The sequence below is a fragment of the Ambystoma mexicanum genome, chromosome 7q, assembly GCF_040938575.1.
Source record: "Ambystoma mexicanum isolate Mex_15411 chromosome 7q, UKY_AmexF1_1, whole genome shotgun sequence".
Classification (NCBI taxonomy): Eukaryota; Metazoa; Chordata; class Amphibia; order Caudata; family Ambystomatidae; genus Ambystoma; species Ambystoma mexicanum.
In genome coordinates, this window is record NC_090941.1 from 1,118,661,006 (window position 1) to 1,118,681,725 (window position 20,720).

Genomic DNA, 20,720 nt, shown 5'->3' on the forward strand with positions numbered 1-20,720 from the left:
GAGGAGGATGTGAGATGTAGATGAGTACACTGAACCTAGTTAGTAATGCACATCAAAGAAACGCACATAAATGTATATTAAAATATAGATATATTATATTTACGCAATAATCACTTTAAATTACTTAGCACAATAAACCAAAACACTTAGGAATACTTTAGACTACTTTTCAAAGGCCACTGCTTAGTTTGTAGTTGCTTGCAGTGAACTGTGTTCGTTTTTGACAGTATGATCGTTCTATCGTATTATCAGTAATAACGCACACTTGTGAATTTTAGTAGAAATACGGTAAAGACATTTATTCTGCATACTCATAAGATAGTAACTTTTGGGAAGGAAAGTTGTTGGTTAGTGCAACACTAGCAGTTCTCAAGGTTTTAGAGGCAGTTTCTTCACACAGCAAGTCTTTTAAGGTCCGTAACGCAATCCTAGCTAAAGGCAGTTTGGAGAGGGCTTTAAGTCTCGACAAGCAGTAGAATACGAGTTTTCCTGTGGATACTTTACAGTCTCTAGTCTCTAAGATGCAAGAGGACACAATCAACGTTTGAGACCCGGTTAAAGGACTTGCTAAATGAACACAAGGAGTGGCTTGGGTCAGCGGTAAGAGGCGGGTACCCTGGACACCTCTAGGTGCACTCCAACACTCTGGAGTGACTTCACAGATCAAGGTAAGCAATACCTTTCTCCCCACAGTACCTTGGGTTAGAAGAAAATATTGTGGCTAGATTCTCCTCGATGTGGCAGCGCTGGACCCGACCTCTGGATTCCTTCGTCTGCTGACAAAAGGCAGGCAAAGGGGCAGGGAAGTGAAAAACTCCACCCCACTTCCTGCCTGCCTGGACAGACACAATGGAGCCTAGGCAGGGACACCCAAGGCTTCTCGCCAAAGGCAAAACACACACACACACACACACAGGCCTCCCCTCCGAGTATGGTAGAAGAAGGGCTAACAAAGAACAACCAGGCTAGTAATGGCGAAAAAAGAAAGGAGCCACCAAGTTAATACTTGGGTGACCCTATTGTGTATAACCAAGGCTATGGACATAGCCAGCAGTAGAAAACTTGCACACTAGTTGGTAGAACACGTCCACTGCCACCAGCCAAAACTAGGAGATTGTCTATGTGACATAGATGTCACAGGAGCCCAGAGGAGGGGATACCAAGTATCCCTTTGGCACTCCACATAAGGTGGTGTGTGCCAATCTCTCAGACTATTATGTTTTAGGAGAGATACTAAGTATCCCTCTATCCTTAAGAACTCTATTTACTCTGCGATATAGAAAATAATCTCAAAGGAGGAACTAAGGGGTCCCCAGCACCACAGTTCAGCGGGAGCTTTGTGCTGCAATAATAAAAATACATATGCTTTAAAAGAGAGATGGAGGAATGTAGATTCCATAGGACAGTACAATACAATGGAAAGAGTTCAAAAAGACCGAGCCCATAAAAATGAATAAGTGAAAAAAGCTCCACTTATTCAGGATTAAAGAAAAAGGTCCAGCAAAAAGGGGGCATCAGTAGGTCCAGCAAACAGGGGGTATCACTAGGAGAGGGGAAGAAGCATAAAAATGATCTCACTAACAGGATTTGGTAAACACTTTTTCCTTGACTGCGTAGGGTTACCTGGACTGGTTTTATGAATTTCATGTAGTAACATCTCACAGGAGAGAGTTTTGATCAGTGGTGTTTGGCAAAACAGGGTGTACTATTGTTAGGTAAGCTTTTCTAAAGTCCAACTGGTGTGGGACTTCCCAACTCTTAATATAGGCCTGTACTACACAAGTAGGTGGAGTGGCTGAGCAGCCAGGCTTATTTTACGAGGGAGTTATGGGAGCTGTACAGCAGTACAAAGAAATCAGTACATACATAGATGCAAGAAAACACTCATGTCAAGTTATATTAAAATATTTATTGATGTATACACAAGGCACAATCAATTCTAAAATTCAGCAACTAATAACGTTGAATTAGAAATTGAATTTTGTTCTAGTTGGAACAATAATGCAAGTGAGTAATGTTTGGTTATACTTAATCTCCAGCACACAGGGGGATGTCAATTAAGGTAAGTAAAGCACTTACAAGAATCACCTTTGCACAATTGTGTATGGAGGGACATAAAAGTTATACAGCACACAGTCTAGTTTGGTTCCTAGCAATAAAAGTGTTTACAATTAAAACCTATGGAAGACCCAGCATTGTAAAAGCCAGTAGGATCAGAAGATGGACCTTTTGGGACCCAGTACAGCCAAAGTCAAATGGACCGTTCTAGTTCTGATGAAGATCTTAAGAGAAAAAGTTACTTAAGCAGTCAGTAGTTCTCGAAGAAAACAGAGGCTCAAGGATCGCCTTACTGTTCACACACAGGCTGCAAAGCCTCCCCAGAGGAGTTGAGGACAACTCTCACTTGAAGAAAACAGCACTTCCCAAACTAGGAAGCAACTAAAATGCCACAAGGTAATTACAACCCAAGCCCCACAGTACCTTAAAGATGAAGAAGGAATTGTAGCTGGCTTCCTTCTAGTGCAACGTTGCAGACCCTGATTCCTGCTCCTTGGTCATGGTGACGAAAGGGGGGGACCTTTGGCGGGCTTCTGCCGCAGCACTCGGGAGAAGGGGTCAGCAATGGATTCAGCTCACTTCTGCGGTTTTGGTGCCTTTTTCTCAGCACCAAGAAGAAACTAATATCACTGGGCGGATTCTCTTTGGTTACTTGGTCCTGAACCTTGGTGAGGGGACTTTTGGTGAAGACTTCCTGCCTCTGGAGGTCCACACGGATGCCTGTAAGGTGTCGGCCAGATTTGATCTTCAGAAGGCAATGAACTTGATAATGGTCCAGGTACCCCGGGTATTGGTATTCTGCGGCCAGGGAAAGACGCAGGACGTCAGGGGATGGCCCAAAATGGAGGTCTTGAGGCTAGTTGGTCGTCATTCCAAGGGAGGAAGTCGTTCTTGTAGGGTCTTCCCAGTTGAGTTAAAAACGGGGTCAGCAGAACTGCAGGGTTTTACCAGTGCTTCTGCGGTCCTTGAAGGTGTTGTTGGTGTCTCTGCTTGTCTTCTGCTTCAGATTCCTTGTTCCAGTGGTCGACTCTGCCTGTAGTCCAAAAAACCTCCACTTACGTCCGGTAACCCATCCATTCACTCCTATGGATCTGTCACTCACCAGGGGATAGGCTGTTAGAACTGGTTTCAGTCAGGCACACCTACAGACAAAGGACAGTGAATTCTCGGACTCCTCCCTCACTTCCTGCCTTCCCAGACACACTGGAGCCTGCACAGGCTTCAGGGCTGAAGGCCGCCAAAGGCGAAACTCAGAGAGCACTCAAATCTATTGTAAATGATAGAAGAAAAGCCCAGAGGGAACTGGCAAATGAAAAATGGTGAAAAAAAGACTATCTTGGCCCTTTTGAGAAAATGGTTACCCATGAGTGTTGTATTGTAGCTGAGAAATCAGCCTGCCAGTAACCTGCAAAGAAGGTAGTAAAAACCACTGCCATCAGCCATTTAAGTTAGTCAGTTCTAACAACAAGTTGCATGAGGAGTTGGAGAAGGAGTTACAATGTAACACCCCAACACCCCACATAGGGTGGTGTGTGCTGGACCCACAAAAAAAAGGTGTGCAAGATAAACATTATCTTACTATTCTTGGGACCTGTAGTTCTCACAAGAAAATTATATTTTAAACATAGAGTAGTCCAAGGGACTCCTCAGTGACACTGCACAGAGGGTGCTGGATGTCACTGAACAAAAAGTAGATGCCTGTATTCCCATATGGCGGTTACCAAACTCCATAAAACAGTACAGAATACAAATCCCAGTCAGAGAAAAAGACTGAATGAGTAGTAAAAAGTTAGGAGTCGGGAGATTAAAATAAAAAAAGTCCAGAGTCCATCAAAGGTGCTGGGGGTCTCTCTGGTTAAAGGGAATTAGTACAGAATCTGGACATTCTCCATAGGAACACTGCAATGTATTGCCTGTCCTTTGGTCTTTTCGATCTGATCTACATCTTTTCTCCAATCTTCCTCGTAGTTGTGGTTCTGAGGAGGCAAAACCTTGAAGCAGAAATCATTTTGAATGCATTGTAATGACGCAGGAGGAACTCATTTTCAGACATATGGAAACTCATTAAGACAGTACTGGTAGCCTTCATGATGTCCTTGTGCTGTTTAGACAAGTACTGGGTGTTATTCTATTAGCTAGGCAGGAAAATACCAGATGGTTGAATGAGGGTGAGGTTTATGATTCTGACCATGTTGTGGTTGAGAGCTCTTTTGGCTTGGGTTTCAATTCAGTCAGGACCAATACTACTTGGTTATAGTCTGAGGATGTGTGGTGTTTTATTGCAGAGCTGCTATACGCTTTAAAGTACCTAGACAAATCAATGGGGGGATATTGGACAACATGCTATTTAGGTACATCATTGGTCCCTATTACTGGGCTGCAAATAGAAAACAGTATTTTAACTAAACACTTGTGTTTATTGAAAGGCGTAATATTTACTTACTATTGAAATGTGGATGTTTACCCACAAACATTAATCTTTATATTACAAAATATGATTTGTACATTTAATGATGTCTCTGAATGACAGAAACAGGATGTGGAACGACATTGGATTTCATGGAAACACTACTTACCTTTACTCCTTATTCTTCCTTAACAGATCATGGCTGAGAGGCATAGCACCCGATCCCTGGTGAATGGGCTCTTCCTGGACCACTCCAAACTAGTGGACATCCCGTTCCAAGGTAGGCCCTCCTAGTTTGAAGTTCCTTTACTCCATCTGCTGTACAGGCACTACTTCCAAAGTGAAATGAATAGCAGTTCATTATTTGAGGTCCTTTGAAAAAACATATTTACTTAAATGTCAGGACCGTATCCACAGGTATAAAGATTATGCAGGCATGTAGGGATTTGTTCAAAGGAAGATCCCATCATTAAAGTCCTCTAGATGGGCAGACATCACCTTTTATATGATGCCACTGAACATTTGCAGACTCTGATTCGAGGGGATTGGGTCCTCTGACGTATTCCATATCTATGACAGTAATCACCACAGTTGTGCTGCTTCGGAAAATTTTCGGCTCCTGTGTCGATGACGTCGATACGCTGTCCTCGAGGGCCTCCTTCGAGCCGACGTTACCGGATGTTATAAGTAGGACGCACGATGCCCGTAGCCTCAGTTCTGTTTTTTCCGCGAACGTGTTCGCTTCTGAGATCTCGGCGCACCTCGGTTCTTCGGAGTTCTGTTCTTTCGGTTCTTGGAACCTGTTCGTTGTGAAGATTTCCATGATGTCTTCATCTTCGTCCACCCCGCGGCCGGGTTTCAAGAAGTGTTGGGACTGCGGGTCCAAGATGTCATTGACCGATTCGCACAACGCCTGTCTCTGGTGCCTCAGGGAGGACCACGACACGGATGACTGTGTAGACTGCCAGTCGCTTACATTGAAGACCTTGCGGGAGCGTAAGAAGCAGCTTTCTGTAGGTAAGGTGGCCAAGCCCCGGAAGTCGAGATCCACTGGGCTTTCGACGGATGATTCGAGGGGCGACTCTCCGCATCGTCAGCGTAAGTCCGGGGGGGTCTCGGTCCAGGAGTAGGTCCTGCCATTCACGGACTCCACCCGTCGGCGCTTAGCTTGTCCCAACAAGCATTCCACTCCTGCGGAATGGGATTCTTTTCGGCAGGAGATGTTGGTGATTTTTCAGTCGCAGGGCTCCGGTCCGTCCGCGCCGTCGAAAGACGCTGACCATGCTAGAGACGCCACTCGCACGCCTTGTCTCGAGCAGTCGTCGCGATCACCGGGCACCTTCGAGCTCTCGGTCAGACAAGGATGGTCGCTCTAGACATGCCCGTTCCAGGTCCTGGTCCTCGACGCCCTCAAGACCGGCGGAGCCTGTGAAGTCTTTGAAGAAGACATCGGCGCCGAGGTTCTCGAGACTCCGCCTCCGAGGAAGCCGTCGACGCCATCGGTGCCCAAGCTGTCAAAGGACACGCTCGGGGCTCTTCCCTCGAGGACTGTGTCGAAGCTGTCGGCACCACGCTCGGCGCCGATTCCATTGACGCCTTTCGAGGCTGCTTTGTCGGAGGTACCCCGTGGCACGGTGGAACCCCCTAGAAAGGCTCTGGCCAAGGCTAAAAATGTCTTTGTTCCTTTTTCTGTGCCCTCATTCCAGCCTCTGGATTATATTTCTGAGGCGGATGAGGGGTCTGAGGAAGGTATGGTTCCTGTGGAGGTACCTGACGAGATTTTGTCTGGTCATAGCCTGATTGAAGACCTGCGTCAGTCATTGCACGACGCCAGTGGTCTGGACACCTCTCCGGAGGTGGCGTTCTGTAGGCCTGAGCCTGGCACCCATGCCGAGTCCTCGTACCGGCACCTTATGTCAAAGGTCACGAAATACTTGGGGTGGTCGGCGCCGCCAGTGGATTTTCTGCTGGATGACCTGACTGATATCCTCAACCAAGGTCCGCCAACTGACCCTGTACTAACCCTCCAAATAGCCTTGCAGAGAACGGTGGCAGCAGCTTAGACTGCTCCGGAGAGTTTCCCGGCAGTGAGCAAGTCTTTGCCAAAAAAATACCGCCCAGCCAGTAGCGACCCCACCACGCACCCCACTCCGGATAGAGTTTGGTGGTGCAGACGCTATGGCCCCAGCAAAGCAGGCGTCGTACCCTACCATCCCTCCTGATAGGGACAACAAGCATTTTGATGGCTGGGCGAAGAAAGTGTTTTCTTCAGGGGGTATGGCTTTACAGGCAGCCAACTCCGTGTATGCCTTGTCACGTTTCACACACACTCTGTGGAACTGTATTTAGTTAGCGGCTGAACATATTCCCGAAGGGGAGGAACGGGATGGTTTTCTTGCTATTTGCAGGATGGCAAGGATGCCATGTGAGAGTCCGTTCAGTCGGGTCTGGACATGGCAGATTGTGTCAGCCGGTCCATGGCGGTGAGCACCGTAATACACAGGTTTGCGTGGTTGCGGAATTGGGGGTTTGCTCCGGATGTGCAAACCTGGCTCCTCAACATGCCCTTTGATGGTGAACATCTTTTTGGCAGCAAGGCTGACAAGAGCCTTGAGAGGTTGCAGACCTCCAAAGCTGCAGCGAAGTCATTGAGCGCTGCAGTTCGCCAACCTCCGCCTTTTCATCCTAGAGGACAGCAATGGAGGGGAGGTTCCTTTCGATATTACTCATCTTTTGGTAAATCGAGAGGAGCTGCATGTCAAAGGGGCCACCATAGGAGTACCGGAGGTGGAAAACGGGGTACTCGAGGTGCCAAAGTCGCTCGGGCAGTTGCCTCTTTGCCCTCAGGCACTGCCGCAGCCGCTTCAGCTCAGTCATGAGGCCATGTCCCATGGTTCGCCGGTTGGGGGAAGGCTGGCGCAGCATCTTGTAGAGTGGCGTGCCATTGCTTCAGATGTGTGGGTTCTGGAGATCATAGCCCACAGCTACGGTCTTCCTTTCCGGCAGAGGCCTCACGACAATCCACCAGAAGTCTCTCTTTGAAGAGTCTGGATCTGTTCCTTGCGTAGGAAATACAATCCCTGCTGGAGAAAGGCGCTATAGAACTGGTGCCTGTAGCAGAGAGGAACAAGGGATGGTATTCCCCTTATTTTTTGATTTCAAAGAAAGACTGGGGATTGAGACCCATCATGGACTTGCGCGGTTTGAACAAGCTCAAGATGGTTACTCTTTCTCAAGTCCTCCAGGCCCTTCAACTTCAGGACTGGTTGGTGTCTCTCGACCTCAAGGACGCTTACTTTCATGTGCCGATCCATCCCAGGCACAAGAAGTACCTGAGGTTCGCAGTTGGTGACTCACACTTTCAGTTTCGGGTCCTGCCGTTCGGATTGACCTCCGCCCCGAGGGTCTTCACCAAGCTCATGGTGGTGGTGGCAGCGTATCTCAGGAAAGGGGGGATTCACGTCTACCCCTACCTGGACGATTGGTTGATCAGGGCACGCTCTCCCGAGCAAGTCCTGGATCATCTGTCCGTCACCTGCCACTCCCTTCACAAGCTGGGTTTCTCCCTCAACTTAAAGAAGTCCCACTTGACGCCAACTCCGCGGCTCCAGTACATCGGAGCAGTGCTCGACACATCCCTGTGGCAGTGTTTTCCTCCCAAGGTGAGGGCTCATCACATTCAGCAGATGGTGCACAAGTTTCAGCATGCCCATTGTCTCCCGGCGTTCGAGTTCTTGAGGTTGCTCAGCCTCATGGCATCCTGCATTCTTCTGGTGCCAGAGGCCAGGTTGCGGATGAGATCTCTGCAATGGGCTCTCAAGATGCAGTGGTCACAGCCCTCCGGCAGGATGTGAGTTCAGGTGCCTCCCTCATTCGCCCAGGACCTTATGTGGTGGGCCGTCGATGGCAATCTGATGAGGGGGGCTCCATTTTGGCTACCCTGGCCGGAGGGTTCACAGTCAGGTAGTCGTTGGTCTCCATCAGAGTCCAGACTCCATATCAATCTGTTGGAGCTGAGGGCCGTCAAGCTTGCCCTGAAGGCTTTTCTGCCGACTGTGCGAGGAAAGAATGTCCTGATTCTGACGGACAACACAGTGGCCATGCACTACCTCAACAAAAGGGGGGGGGTCACTTCCTCTGTGCGGGGAGGCGATGCAGCTCTGGTTCTGGGCCATCCAGCAGGAAATTTCGATCTCGGCAGTTCATCTGGCTGGAGACGATAACGAGACGGCGGACGCTCTGAGCAGGCAGCGCGCAGTCTCTCACGAGTGGGAGCTGGCTCAGGAGATTCTCCTGGAGATCTTCGCCCTTTGGGGGACCCTTCAAGTAGATCTCTTCGCCTCCAGTGTCACCCGGAAGTGCGAAAGGTTCTGCTCGCTGGAATTTCCTCCAAGAGGAGCCTTAGGAGACGCATTTGTGATCCTTACCACTGCTGTACGCGTTTCCTCCAGTCCCCGTCATCCTGCAAGTGCTGCGGAGGTTACGGATGTTCGGTTCCCGGATGATCCTCATTGCTCCGGTATGGACCCGGAGAACGTAGTACCCGGACCTTCTCGACTTGTCCATCTGCCCTCCACGTCATCTTCCCTACTGAGATGATCTGCTCTCATGGGAGGGGGGTCAGGCTCTCCATCCAGAGGTCAGATCCCTCAACCTTCACGCTTGGCTTCTGAAAGGTTGGATTGGGACCTCCCTGAAGACGGGATGGTGGTGTTGCTTTTGGCCAAACTGCCTGCAACCAAGTCCCTGTACTGTTGCCGTTGGAGAAAGTTCTGCGACTGGTGCAGGGTTACGAATGTGGATCCTTTTACAAGTGACATTCCTTTGGTTCTGTCTTTATTGCTTTCGTTAGCCCACAAGGGCCTGCAAGTGGGTACCATTAAAGGTTACCTGGCGGCGCTGTCCATATTTAAGCGCTCGTCTGAGGAGTGTTCTTATTTCAAAATTCCTTAAATTTCTCAGTTTCTCAAAGGGCTTACTAATGTGTTTCCGCCATCACCTTTCCAGGTGCCTGGTTGGGATTTGAACCTTGTTCTAAAATTCCTAATGGGTGCTCCATTTGAGCCTTTACATTCTTGTCCTCTGAGACTGTTAACCCTTAAAACTGTATTTTTAGTTGCGGTCACTTCCGCTCGCAGAGTGAGTTAGTTGCAGGCACTTTCAGTTAAGCCACCCTTCACTGTGTTTCATAAGGACAGAGTTGTCCTTCGTGTTCGTCCTTCCTTTCTTCCGAAAGTTGTCTCCGAATTTAATTTATTCCAGAAGGTCATTCTTCCGGCATTTTATCCTCCTCCGCATCCTGGTAAGGAAGAGGAGAGGCTCCATAGGTTAGATCCTAGGAGAGCTTTAAGTTTCTCATTTCACGCATGTCCCGGGTCAGAGTGGACGATCAGCTCTTTATAGGTTAAGCTGGAAGGCGTTTGGGACAAGCAGACTTTGCCTAGGTGGATTATCTTGGCAATTTCTGAATGTTACCGCTTGGCGGGTAAGGACCCTCCGGTTGGTTTACGGGCCCATTCTACTAGGGGTATGGCTGCCTCTACTGCTCTGCAGAGTGGCGTTCCTTTTCGAAACATCTGTGAAGCAGCCACTTGGACTTCGGTCCATACTTTTGTACGACACTACTCACTAGATTCCATCCATCGGCAGGATCTGGCCTTTGGCAAGGCGGTCCTTTACTCTTTAATTTGATTAGACCTTCTAAATTTCTATATTCCAAATTCTTTTTCCCTCCTCCATACGTTGGTACCGCTTTGGGAGTCTGTCATAGATATGGAATACTTTGGAGGCCCCGATCCCCTCGAAGAACAAGTTACTCTCTTACCTGGTTATGTTCTTTCGTTGGGATGGTCCGACAACGTATTCCATATTGCTCGCTCCCTTCCTACCTGCCCCGCTACAGAATTTCTTATGCGATTGCAGCTTACGTTTCCGAAAGGCTTTCTGTGGTCATACTGGCAGTAGTTTGGTGCCACACGTTCTTGGAGGGGGGGGGGGGGCTACAACTGAAGCTACGGGTGTCGTGCCGCCTCCTTATAACATCTGGTGACGTCTGCTTGACGGTGGCCTTCGAGGACAGCGTATCGACGCAGGACGCAGACGGCGAAAATGTTCCGAAGCAGCATAGCTGTGGTGATTACTGTCATAGATATGGAATACGTCTTCGGACCATCCCATCGAAAGAACGTTACCAGGTAAGAGAGTAACTTGTTCTCACTGTCTCCTGATTTGTACACTGCGTCTTCAGACTCACCCACATGCTGCCATATGAAGGAGAATACTGGACATCGGCAGACACTGTCTCACCCATCACATAACGACGCTGAATATCTGAAACGGACTAAGCATGTCATGAATAAAAAGGAGCATCTGCAACAGCACTAAAGCCTTGTGTAAATGCTGCTCCCACCATCTTCTCTTCAGTGGAACCCTGCCTCCAGCGCTTTACAACATTTCATAGCTAGACCCCTGCACCTTTGTAAATACTGCCACACACACCCAGAGTTTTTCAATTGAGGCTTTCCTTGGCCACATGAAAGATGCTGATGTACACTCCAGCATTTGTTCAACGAACCCCATGAAATCATTACCCCACGGCAACATAAATATGCAAAATCCCAGCATGCACTCTTAACAAACAAGCATCTAATCAGTCAAAGCCCTACAAATCTTCAAACACTACCTTGCACCAACATCGCATACAAACAATTTTCCACCTATATATCCTCAGTATTAACTGGCAATTTCAGAGTCTCACCAAAATCCCATTAATAAAAAAAAACATGCTTTTTGTTTTGTACTCTCACGTCCCATCCCCTTTCTGCCATACTTATGGGGAATTTGTCGTAGGTGGATGGGACCTGAGCATGATGCAGGAAAGCACTTGTGAAAAGAATAGGTCAGGTGCCAGTGCGCATGCACCATGCCCGGCTTGGTCGAGTGACCTCCCTTGTGTATGCACACCCCCCACAATCGGCCCTCTTCTTTGTCGTGGAGGGACCACAGCTTTGCAGAAAGCTGTGCAATTTTTACTTTGATTTATCGTGGCATTTTTACTGCGTTCTATCTTTTCATCCAGTGTTTTGGGCCTGACCATTTATGGGACGCCTATCCCCTCTTTGGCATACTATTGCGCCGGAAGATGAATTTTAAGGCTACTACAGTGGGAAGAATTGGTTTAGATGCCTCCCCACCTTCGAAGATCAGTCTTTTCTGGACCATGCTCAGACTGAAGGTTCTTTGTACCAAAATATAGGACATATGAGGCTTCGTGGGTTGCCTTCTCCCTGGCTGGGCTAGCTCAATTGCAAATGTAAGCTTGTACTTTTTGGGTTGTGTTCTCCCAGTTTGTGTTCAGTTAAGCTGGGAAGCTGGGATGCCTGTTGTGTAGTATCCCCCCAAATGCAAGATCCTTCCTTCTGCTTCCTCTTCACTTATGCTGGTTTTTCGGGCAGAGGAAGTGATTATATTGGTGGCCTTAAGGTATGCTTTGTGTCTCCCTTTGTCACTGCTAGGTGCATGTGGAGATTTGTGGTGGAGAGTATTTGGAGATGATGTTCTTCTTTTTTTTTTTTTTCTTTTCTTTAAAAAATATTATAGTTCACAGAAGAAACCTTTCAAGTTCTCATCTTAGGTTGTCGCCTTTTTACGTATCTATTACAAATCAGTTCATATTTTTCTTTGTTAGGTTCTCTTCACTTCTCATAATTTTGATCCATAATTGGATAATAGTATAAATTAAGTTCTTATCATGGCCTAACAAACTCTGGGTCCATCTTGTTTCCGCCACCATCGTTGTAGCTTCAATTTGGAAATAAGTTCTGCAGAGAGTTCGCTCTGTTTGTAGTTCGTGACACTGCATAATAATATGGTAGATCGTCTCAATAGTTTCTGTATTTTTACAAAACCTATAAAATCTGTATTATAATATTCTTATTGGTCTCTGTTTATCTCCTTTGCTTATGTAGGGCACCAAGAGTGTGTTTGATCTCAGTGGCTATCAAAATGGCTGACAAGCCAAATAAATTCGCTGATAAGGTCTCAGAGAAGGGAAAGAAGCATCTGACTTCCTCTCAGGGCACCCACTGTGCAAGTAAATTACCTCTGCTACATCCATGGTTCTATGTAAATCACTGCCGGCCCCTCTGACCCAGCTTCCTTGCTAGATTTTCAACCATTTGACTAGTCTGCATCATTCCCATCCTATGGTGCCTGAGCCATATGACACACACATTAATCCACTATCTTTGTCTACAGAACTGATTACTTCATGACCACGCATACTCATATGCCCAGTTACCTCTCCTCCATCCAACATGGGGACGGTACTGGAACTTTTGGCAGTAAAAATTGAGCTTCACTTTCTAAATGTAGTACAACGTGCAGTGGCGTGTCCGCATGCGTGGGAACGCGCCCGAGACCCTGACCTCTGGTACCTCACCTAAGTCCCTTTTTCCGCACGGATAGTGTCAGACCTGGCAGCTAGGTGCAGGATCTTTTTCAGCTTTCTGCGTGTTGCCTGTTCTTTGTTTTTTGATCTTCACCTCCCTTCAGTGCGTTGCCTCCCTAGCGCATGTTGGCTTCTGGAGGCTCCTCAAGGTGCGCATACTGTGATTACTCGTTCCTGGTGTCGGACCCCCTTGTGCTCTGTCTTTAGTGCCTGGGGCCCAACTAGTGCTGGGAAGCCTGCGTGGCTTGCCGCGCTCTCGGTCACTGGGCCTTGAAGAATAGTCTTTCCCACTGGAGGGAGATCTTCCATTATTCTTCTCCGCCGTGTTATTTTAAGAGTTTGTCGCCAGGACCCCACGTCAAGACAAGGTAGGTTCTTTGTTTAGCAAGGCCCCTCAACACGGAGACTCCTTCCCGTGGATTTCCCAGTGGGCAGACCCAAGGCCGTTAAGGCTATTGGCTCCCAAGCCAAGTTATCCAGGGGCTCTTTCGGCCGGGGCATGGCGCAAGGCCCAAAGATGGCGTACAAGCACACGGCAGAGCCTGCAAGGCCAGTAGCCATCTTGGAATCGGGGCCTCTTCCGGGTCCATCGCCCACAGAGCGGACCCAGCAAGAAGGTTCCAGTCCCCTTCCCTCAGGAAGTGGGGGTGGGCCCTATGGTAAAGGCGGATGGTCTCCGCAAGACCACATCTACCTCTCTGAGCCTTACGGCTACATGCCCCAGGTTCCTAGATGCTTAGATCAGGAAAGGGGGCACAGCGCAGCTGAGGGCCGCGCCCCTCGCGATCCGTCGCCATGCGAAGTTTGCTTCTTCGAGCACTTCCAGATGCGCTCATGCGCTCTCCAGATGATGGGGCTTCTCAAGGGCATTGTCAGGTCGTGCCTACAAGGCCTCCGCTTCTCTCTGCCCTCCTCCGGTTCCACTGGCGGTGCCAGTGCCACAGCCCGTTCCTTCTCTGGTCCACCCCCTGTCGGTACTTCAGAGCCACCCTCCTCCTCCTGTACCACCAACGGCTCCCCCACAATCGCTTGTTGATGCCCAGCCATCTTTGGGTGCAGATCAGAGGGGACCCCTCCGGTACCTGGATCTCAGGACCTGGACTCGCCTCCATCTGGAAAAAGAGGGAGGGGGGGGGCAATGACGACGCCCAGGCCGAAGAGCCTTCAGCATCAGTGAAGGCGTTTCATGACCGTCTTCAAGGCCTTGCAGAGTTCTTGGAGGTCCTCCAGCCAGAGCAGGCCCCCCAGGAGTCCGGGGTGTTGGCAGAGGTAAACTGGCCGGCGTGCCATGAGCCGTTAGGGCTTTCCCCTTCAGAAGAATGTCCTTCAGGTGGCGAGAAGCCCAGTGCCAATGCCTAGATGAGCAAGAAATTGGACAGCGGGTTCATTCTTTTGGATGAGGCACCAGTCCTCCTGGCCTCCCACCCTCCGCTGCACTCTTCAGTTGAGACAGCGGCTGCCTTGTAGTCCAAGCCAATCGTCTTAGTCTTACTCAGCAGGGGCCGCCTCCAGTTGTCTTTCCAAGTAGGACAAAGCCCTTGAGTCTTAATTGCTATCTCAACTCTGGGCTGCACTTATGACGGGCCAAATCCGACGCCCTCCTAGCCGCAGCGCACTAAATTCTCTTCTGATGTGCAGGGGGGTCGAATCTTTTTCATTCTTCCACGAATTACGAGCTTACGAAAAAGAAGACCTCTATGCAGACTGCAAAGTCCTTGGCCACCCTGACTAAACCAGGACAGAAGTCCTTCCTTCAGTCCCAGGGGAGGGCTGACTTCAAACCTTGCGCTTTCAGCAGCTTTAAGGGGTTTCAGTACCGCAAAGACCAGACAGGTCCCCCAGCGACCACAGGAGGAAACAGCAGAGGACATTGCGCATTTGTTGCCCCTCCTCCGTTCCGCCTCAGGCACCAAAAAGCGATGGCATAACGGCCAGGGGCCACAGCTTGCCTGCTGGCTCTCTTCAAGGGCATCTAGAAGCGTAGTTACAAGAGTCCTTGAATTCTTTCTGTAGTCTTCGAGGGCTTCAGTTTTCCTCGTCCTTTTCCTCTACCTTCTCCTCCTCCCCTGCTTCAGATAGTGGTCTTGGCCCTTTTACCTGAGATCCTCTCACTTTAGTGTGTTTTGGTCATAATTAAATAACTATTTTTTTTTCCATAACATTTTATTGGGTTTTACAGATGAGCATAATGTTGAGCATAACATCAACAGAGCAGCAGCCGATAGATATGTTAAGGTGACAATGTCGTCTCTCGGGGTGATCAGTGGAGGAGGAAGGTGTTGGTGGTCTGTTATTGTCCGTGGCGCCCTCTGTTCGCGGTGATGAAGCGGGCACCAGTATTCTGAATTGTTCTGGTTTGAGTCTATAGTTTAATAAAGCGGGCTGCTTTGGAGCCATCTGGTTAATGGAGGCCTCCTGGTGAGAGCTGGAAATTTGGCGGCATAGTCCATAAATGGGTCCCTTATGTTTAGGGCTCTGTTCAGTGAGCCTCTTCGGATTGCAGTGATCTTTTCGGCAACGGCTATGTCCCAACATTTGGCCCACCAAAGTGCCACTGATGGTCCTTCTTTGTTTTTCCACAACCAGGCCATTGCAATTTTTGCTGCTAGGAGTAGGTGCGTGCATAGACGGGGGAGTTGACCTGAGATTGGGAATGCGCCGTCGACCTGTATCGCCCAGAAGGATGATTCCGGGATCCCATGGAATGGAGAGGCCAGAAATGTCCTAATGTGTTTTATTACCTCTCTCCAGTATACCTCCACCTTCGGGCCTGTCCATACCATGTGGAATAATGAACCGTGGTCCGGGCAACCGCGCCAGCAAGTTCCGGGAGTATTCGGATTGACCCTGTTGATTTTAGCCGGAGTTACATAGTACCTGTAGCAGAGTTTATAGCCCTCTTCCATGTTTGTAATGCATTGTGAACTTTTATGCAGTCTGGCCCAAATTTTACCCCAATCTTCGACCTCTATTTCTTTTCCTAAGTCCTTTTCCCATTCAAGCATATATCTTTCTTTTTTAGAGGGATTTGCCCTGTTTAGGAGTCGGTAAAGGGCCTAGGTTCTACCTCAATTGGTAGGGGTTGTTAGAGATAATTCTAGCGCTGTTCATTCTATGGAACATTTCTCGCAGATTACCCTGTGGGACAGCCAGTGCCGGATTTGGGCATAATGGAATCTTTCCCGCTCATCGACCCCAAATTTTGATTTGCACCTCTCAAATGAAATAGGCGTTCCTTCTTCTAGGAAATCACTAGTTTTTTGTTAGCCACCTTCTACCCAGGGTTGGAAGCTGAGCGAAGACACGCCTGGTGAAAATTCAGGGTTGTTCCAAGTGGGAGTTAGGGTACCCAGAGTTCAGCGGATTCCCCATTTCCGGGCTGCTGCCTTCCAGCAGTGAACCGTTGTTATTGTTGCCAAGAGGGGGCCACTGTTTGCTTCTGGTTTTATGGTTGGTAAATGTGGGAGATCTGAGGGCGTGACCGGACACCAAGCTTCTTCGAGTTGTGTCCATTTCGGTGTGTCTGCCTCTTGGACCCATGAGAATGCGTGTGACAGTTGCGCTGCTAGGGTGTATCTGGCCAGATCGGGTACTCCCAGCCCTCCCTGTGCTATCCCCTTCATCATTTTCATTTTTTGTTTTCCGATACGAGGCTCCTCCCTTCCCACCCCCCCCCCCACACCATACGAATTCCTGCATTTTCTTTTGTAGAGCTGTCAGGACTGTGACCGGGATATGGATTGGTAATGCGGTGCAGTAGTACAGCCATCTGGCGATTAGGTTCATCTTGATGGCGGTAATCCGACCGAATCAAGAGATTTCCTGGGGATTCCACCTTTTAAGACATTTTGGAGTTCTTTAATCAATTGCGGGAAGTTGCTCGAGTATAAACGTAATGGGTCATTGGTGATATGTACCCCGAGATAATCGATTGCACCCGTCGACCATGGGTTCGGCATTAGGGGGCTGATGGTGTCTCTTTCTTGCTTAGAGAGGTTAACTGCTAAGGCTGAGGATTTGGCCAGGTTTACCGTGAACCCTGATAGAGCCCCGAATTCTTTGATCTCATCCCACAGGGCGCCCAAGGATGTTGCCAGGTTTGATGCTGTTATTAGCACATCGTCCGCATATAGCGTTATTTTGTATTCGTGGCCTCCCACGGATAACCCTCTTATTCTGATGTTTTGCCTGATTTTTGCTGCAAAAGGCTCCATGGATAGAGCGAAGATTAGGGGTGAGTGTGGACATCCCTGTCTAGTGCCCCTGGATATGTGTATTGTCCCGGACCTGGTGCCATTGACCCAGAGTTGTGTAGTGGGAGATAGATAATTAGCCATTATTCATGTGATAAAATTTGGGTTGAAGCCAAAGTGCTTGCGGATAACCCGGATATACCCCCAGTCTACCAAATCGAAGGCTTTGTGTGCGTCTAGAGATATGACGGCCATTCCTACCTTCAATTTGTGGGCACTTTCAATGATATTTATCGTCCTCCTAATATTGTCATGGGTCCCTCTCCCCGGGATGAATCCCGTTTGATCTTGGTCAATTAGGGTTGGTAGGACCGGTCCCAGCCTTCCGGCCAATACTTTGGCAAAAATCTTACCATTGTTGTTCAAGAGTGAAATCGGACGGTAGGAGGTGGCTGTTAGGCAGAATCCTGTGCAGTGCCCTTAGGGACCACTACACACAATTAAGAGTACAGGTGGCAATACAAGTTTTACCTTTGGCACAAGCCTGTACTACTATGTCAGAGTGGTAGCAGTGGCGGAGCAGCCAGGCTTATCTCAAGAGTATATGAGCAGCAGCAGAGATTACACAAAGGGACCACAATTACTGTGACTCAAGCAAACACTGACTCAAGGTTTCAGGTAAAAAATATAAGTACATTTATTTTTTAACCATTCGGTATAAACACAACACTTCCATTAAACTTTAATAAAAAACCACAACTAACCAATTCACTTTGTACAGCAAGTCTCAAGGGAAGTGCCCTGTGTTTGAATGAACCAGTGTTACGAACAAAACACACGTTACCGCGAATACGATTGCGATCGCTTTTTGACAGTTCAGTCTACTCAACAAACGCGTATCCGTGACATGAAATGCTACCGGGGCAAAAACACACTTAGCACTTGAGGTACCCAGAGGGAGTTGGAGGCAAAAATCACAGGCAATATTTTGGTTAGGCAGGCAGAATCAAGAAACGCTCAAAGACAGGAGTTCAAAAGTCAAAGGGCCGGAGCCAGGGTTGAGGGACACCGGGGCCAGTTGCCGAACATCACACGGTCAAACAGTTCACGATTCAACATAGCCAAAAAGTACTTCGATATTGTCAATGTTCGGAAGCAAAAGTTATAAAGAGGAGAGAAGACAAGGGAAATCCTTAGAAATGAAGAAAAAGGGATTCACCCAGTTTCCTCAACAGAACACAGTACCTTGTTCCAGTGGTGCAACTGGTGCCCTGGCAGTTGTTCCTGTTGGTTTCCCGCAGACCCACGATTCCTGGAGCTTCGTTGTGAAGGAGGACATCTGAACCGGGTCTGCACCACACAGGGATGAAGCTAGCAGCAGCGACAAGGAATAAAAGATGCACTCCTTAAAAACAGGAGAGGCTCTTCAGGTGGCTATCCGGACCACTACAGCAGTGTGAAGCGATTTCGACCAAGGAAGAGGATCCGCTGGCTGTAGAAGATGAGCTGCTTATCCCCACCAAGCTCAAGGGAAGAAGACTCCGGACTTGATCTTCTCTAAGCCGTTGAAGGGAAGATAGCTCGGGACTGCAGCAGGGCTTCACCGGGACGGGGTAGTTGCAGCAGGCGTCGTTCTTTCCGCTTCTCTTCGGTTCCTTGTAGGTCCAGTGGCGACTCTCTGACTTCTAGCTCAAGAGACCTGCCTTTTATGCGAAAACCCCCATTCACACAGCCTGGCTGTCAATCACCCAGCAGGGGGGGTTGTCCAGCCCGGACAACTACCCTGGCCAATCATGACAAAGTGCGACTTGGGTTTCCTAGGATACCCTGTGCAGGGGGTGACTACACCCCTCCCTCACATTCAGCCCACCTAGACACCCAGGCGCTTTGAGGAGGGCTTCTGAGCAGAAGCCTGCCAAAAGACAGTGAATAAAGAAGGCAAACCTAGTTTGCCGCGCAAAGTAAAACACAAGAAGGACTTTAACAAAAAGAAATGGTGAATAAACCCAACCGGAGCCAAAAGAAAGACGATTTGGTCAAGCGGGTTTATGTTCGAGGCTAATATAATAGCCAAGAACAGTACCATGTTTATCTAATATAATCGCGGTATAACATTTAGGGTAGATGCCACTGCCACCAGCCAAGTCTAAATGTTAAGAGCGAAACAATGCTCTAGGAGGTGCAGATAAAAAGGGATACGAGTCAACCCTTTCCAGTACTCCATGGAAGATGGGTTGCACTGGATCTGTGGTAGATTGACTAAGTAAAGTTAATGGTAACTTTACTCTTTTCTGGGGGACAGTAGTCGAGGGAAGTCTTAAAGACAACCCTGTGCCACGGCACTGAAGGTGCTGTGTGACACACACAGAAGGGGGCTGCTGAAGTGGTGTGCTTCAGACTCCACAATCACAAAAACTGAGAGAAACACATAGCAGAACACAGGTAAGAGTGGGGGAAAAGCTCTCACTCTTACCAAGTGGAATAAAATAAACTCGAAGTCCAGCAAAGCTGCTGGGGGGACTAACTAGGTGAGGGAAATTAGCCATAGATGAGAATTCTCCCTAACAGAGGCTAGTTCGGGGTCTTTCCCGCGTTTATGCAGCAGTACTGTAAGTACTGTAAGCGATTCTGCCATTGACCCGGTGACCGATCTTGAGGACAGGAAGGAGTTAAATAGGGCTGCCATCTGGGGAGCTAGAATTCTGTTATATTTTTTATAGAAGTTTGTGGATAGGCCATCTGGGCCCGGAGCTTTAATGGCTTCCGTGATTTCTTCGGTGGTGATGGGTGATTCTAGGGATTCCAACTGGGATGTGCCTTGGGAGGGTATGGTGCGCAGATACTCTGGCAGATTGTCTATTACTGTGGGATTTCCGGACATTATGGATTTATGGTGTCTCACTAGTTCGTCAATTTTAGCAGCCTCAGGAGTAGTGCAATTTTCCGTCTTCCCCCCTTAGTTTGAGAATGTTGTTTCGGCTGCAGATCTTTTTCAGTTTTTGAGCTAGAACTTTGTTTGCCTTATTCCCTTTACTATAATGGAACTGCCTCGTAAATGGTAATGATTTGGCTGTTCGATCGGTGCAATGCATTTCTAGCGCTGTTTTGTCTTTCCTCAGGGCTCTCTCTGTTTTTCTGGAGCTGTGTGATTTCAGTTCGTCCCCTAATTGCTTTACCTTTTCCTCCAACTTGGCTGACACAATATTCAAGATTCTTCTCTGTTCTGCTCCGGCGCTAATTAGTGACCCTCTGACGACTGCTTTCATAGCGTCCCAGATGATGTTGATGGGGGAATTCTCCATCGTGTTTTCCTTAAAATAGTTGGAGATTGTTTCCTCGATTTCCGTTCTGATACATTCATCTAATGGTAAGAAGTCGTTCATTTTCCTATGTCTCCGGGCAGGATGCTTTTGGCCTGAAATAACTAGAGTATCGGATTCTGGGGCGTGGTCAGATATCATGCAGGTGTGGATTTCTGCATTGTTAAGACATGGGAACAGTACTCCGGATATTAGTATGAGGTCTATTCTTGAAAAACCTTTATGCACACAGGAGTCGAGTGTAGTCTCTTGAGGTACCATTGAATAACCTCCAGGCATCCATAGTTTCGGTT

The 20,720-nt window shown here is 48.4% G+C and overlaps 1 protein-coding gene across 5 annotated transcripts in view; it reads left to right on the top strand.

Moving 5' to 3' along the window:
* Positions 1 to 20,720, top strand: part of APBB1 (amyloid beta precursor protein binding family B member 1) — a 1,513,529-nt gene that overhangs the window by 1,205,676 nt on the left and 287,133 nt on the right. For all 5 annotated transcript variants that reach the window (XM_069640532.1, XM_069640534.1, XM_069640533.1 and 2 more), the window contains one exon: positions 4,661 to 4,745. In XM_069640532.1, coding sequence (XP_069496633.1) covers positions 4,661 to 4,745 — 85 coding nt within the window. The remainder of the gene's footprint in view (positions 1 to 4,660; positions 4,746 to 20,720) is intronic.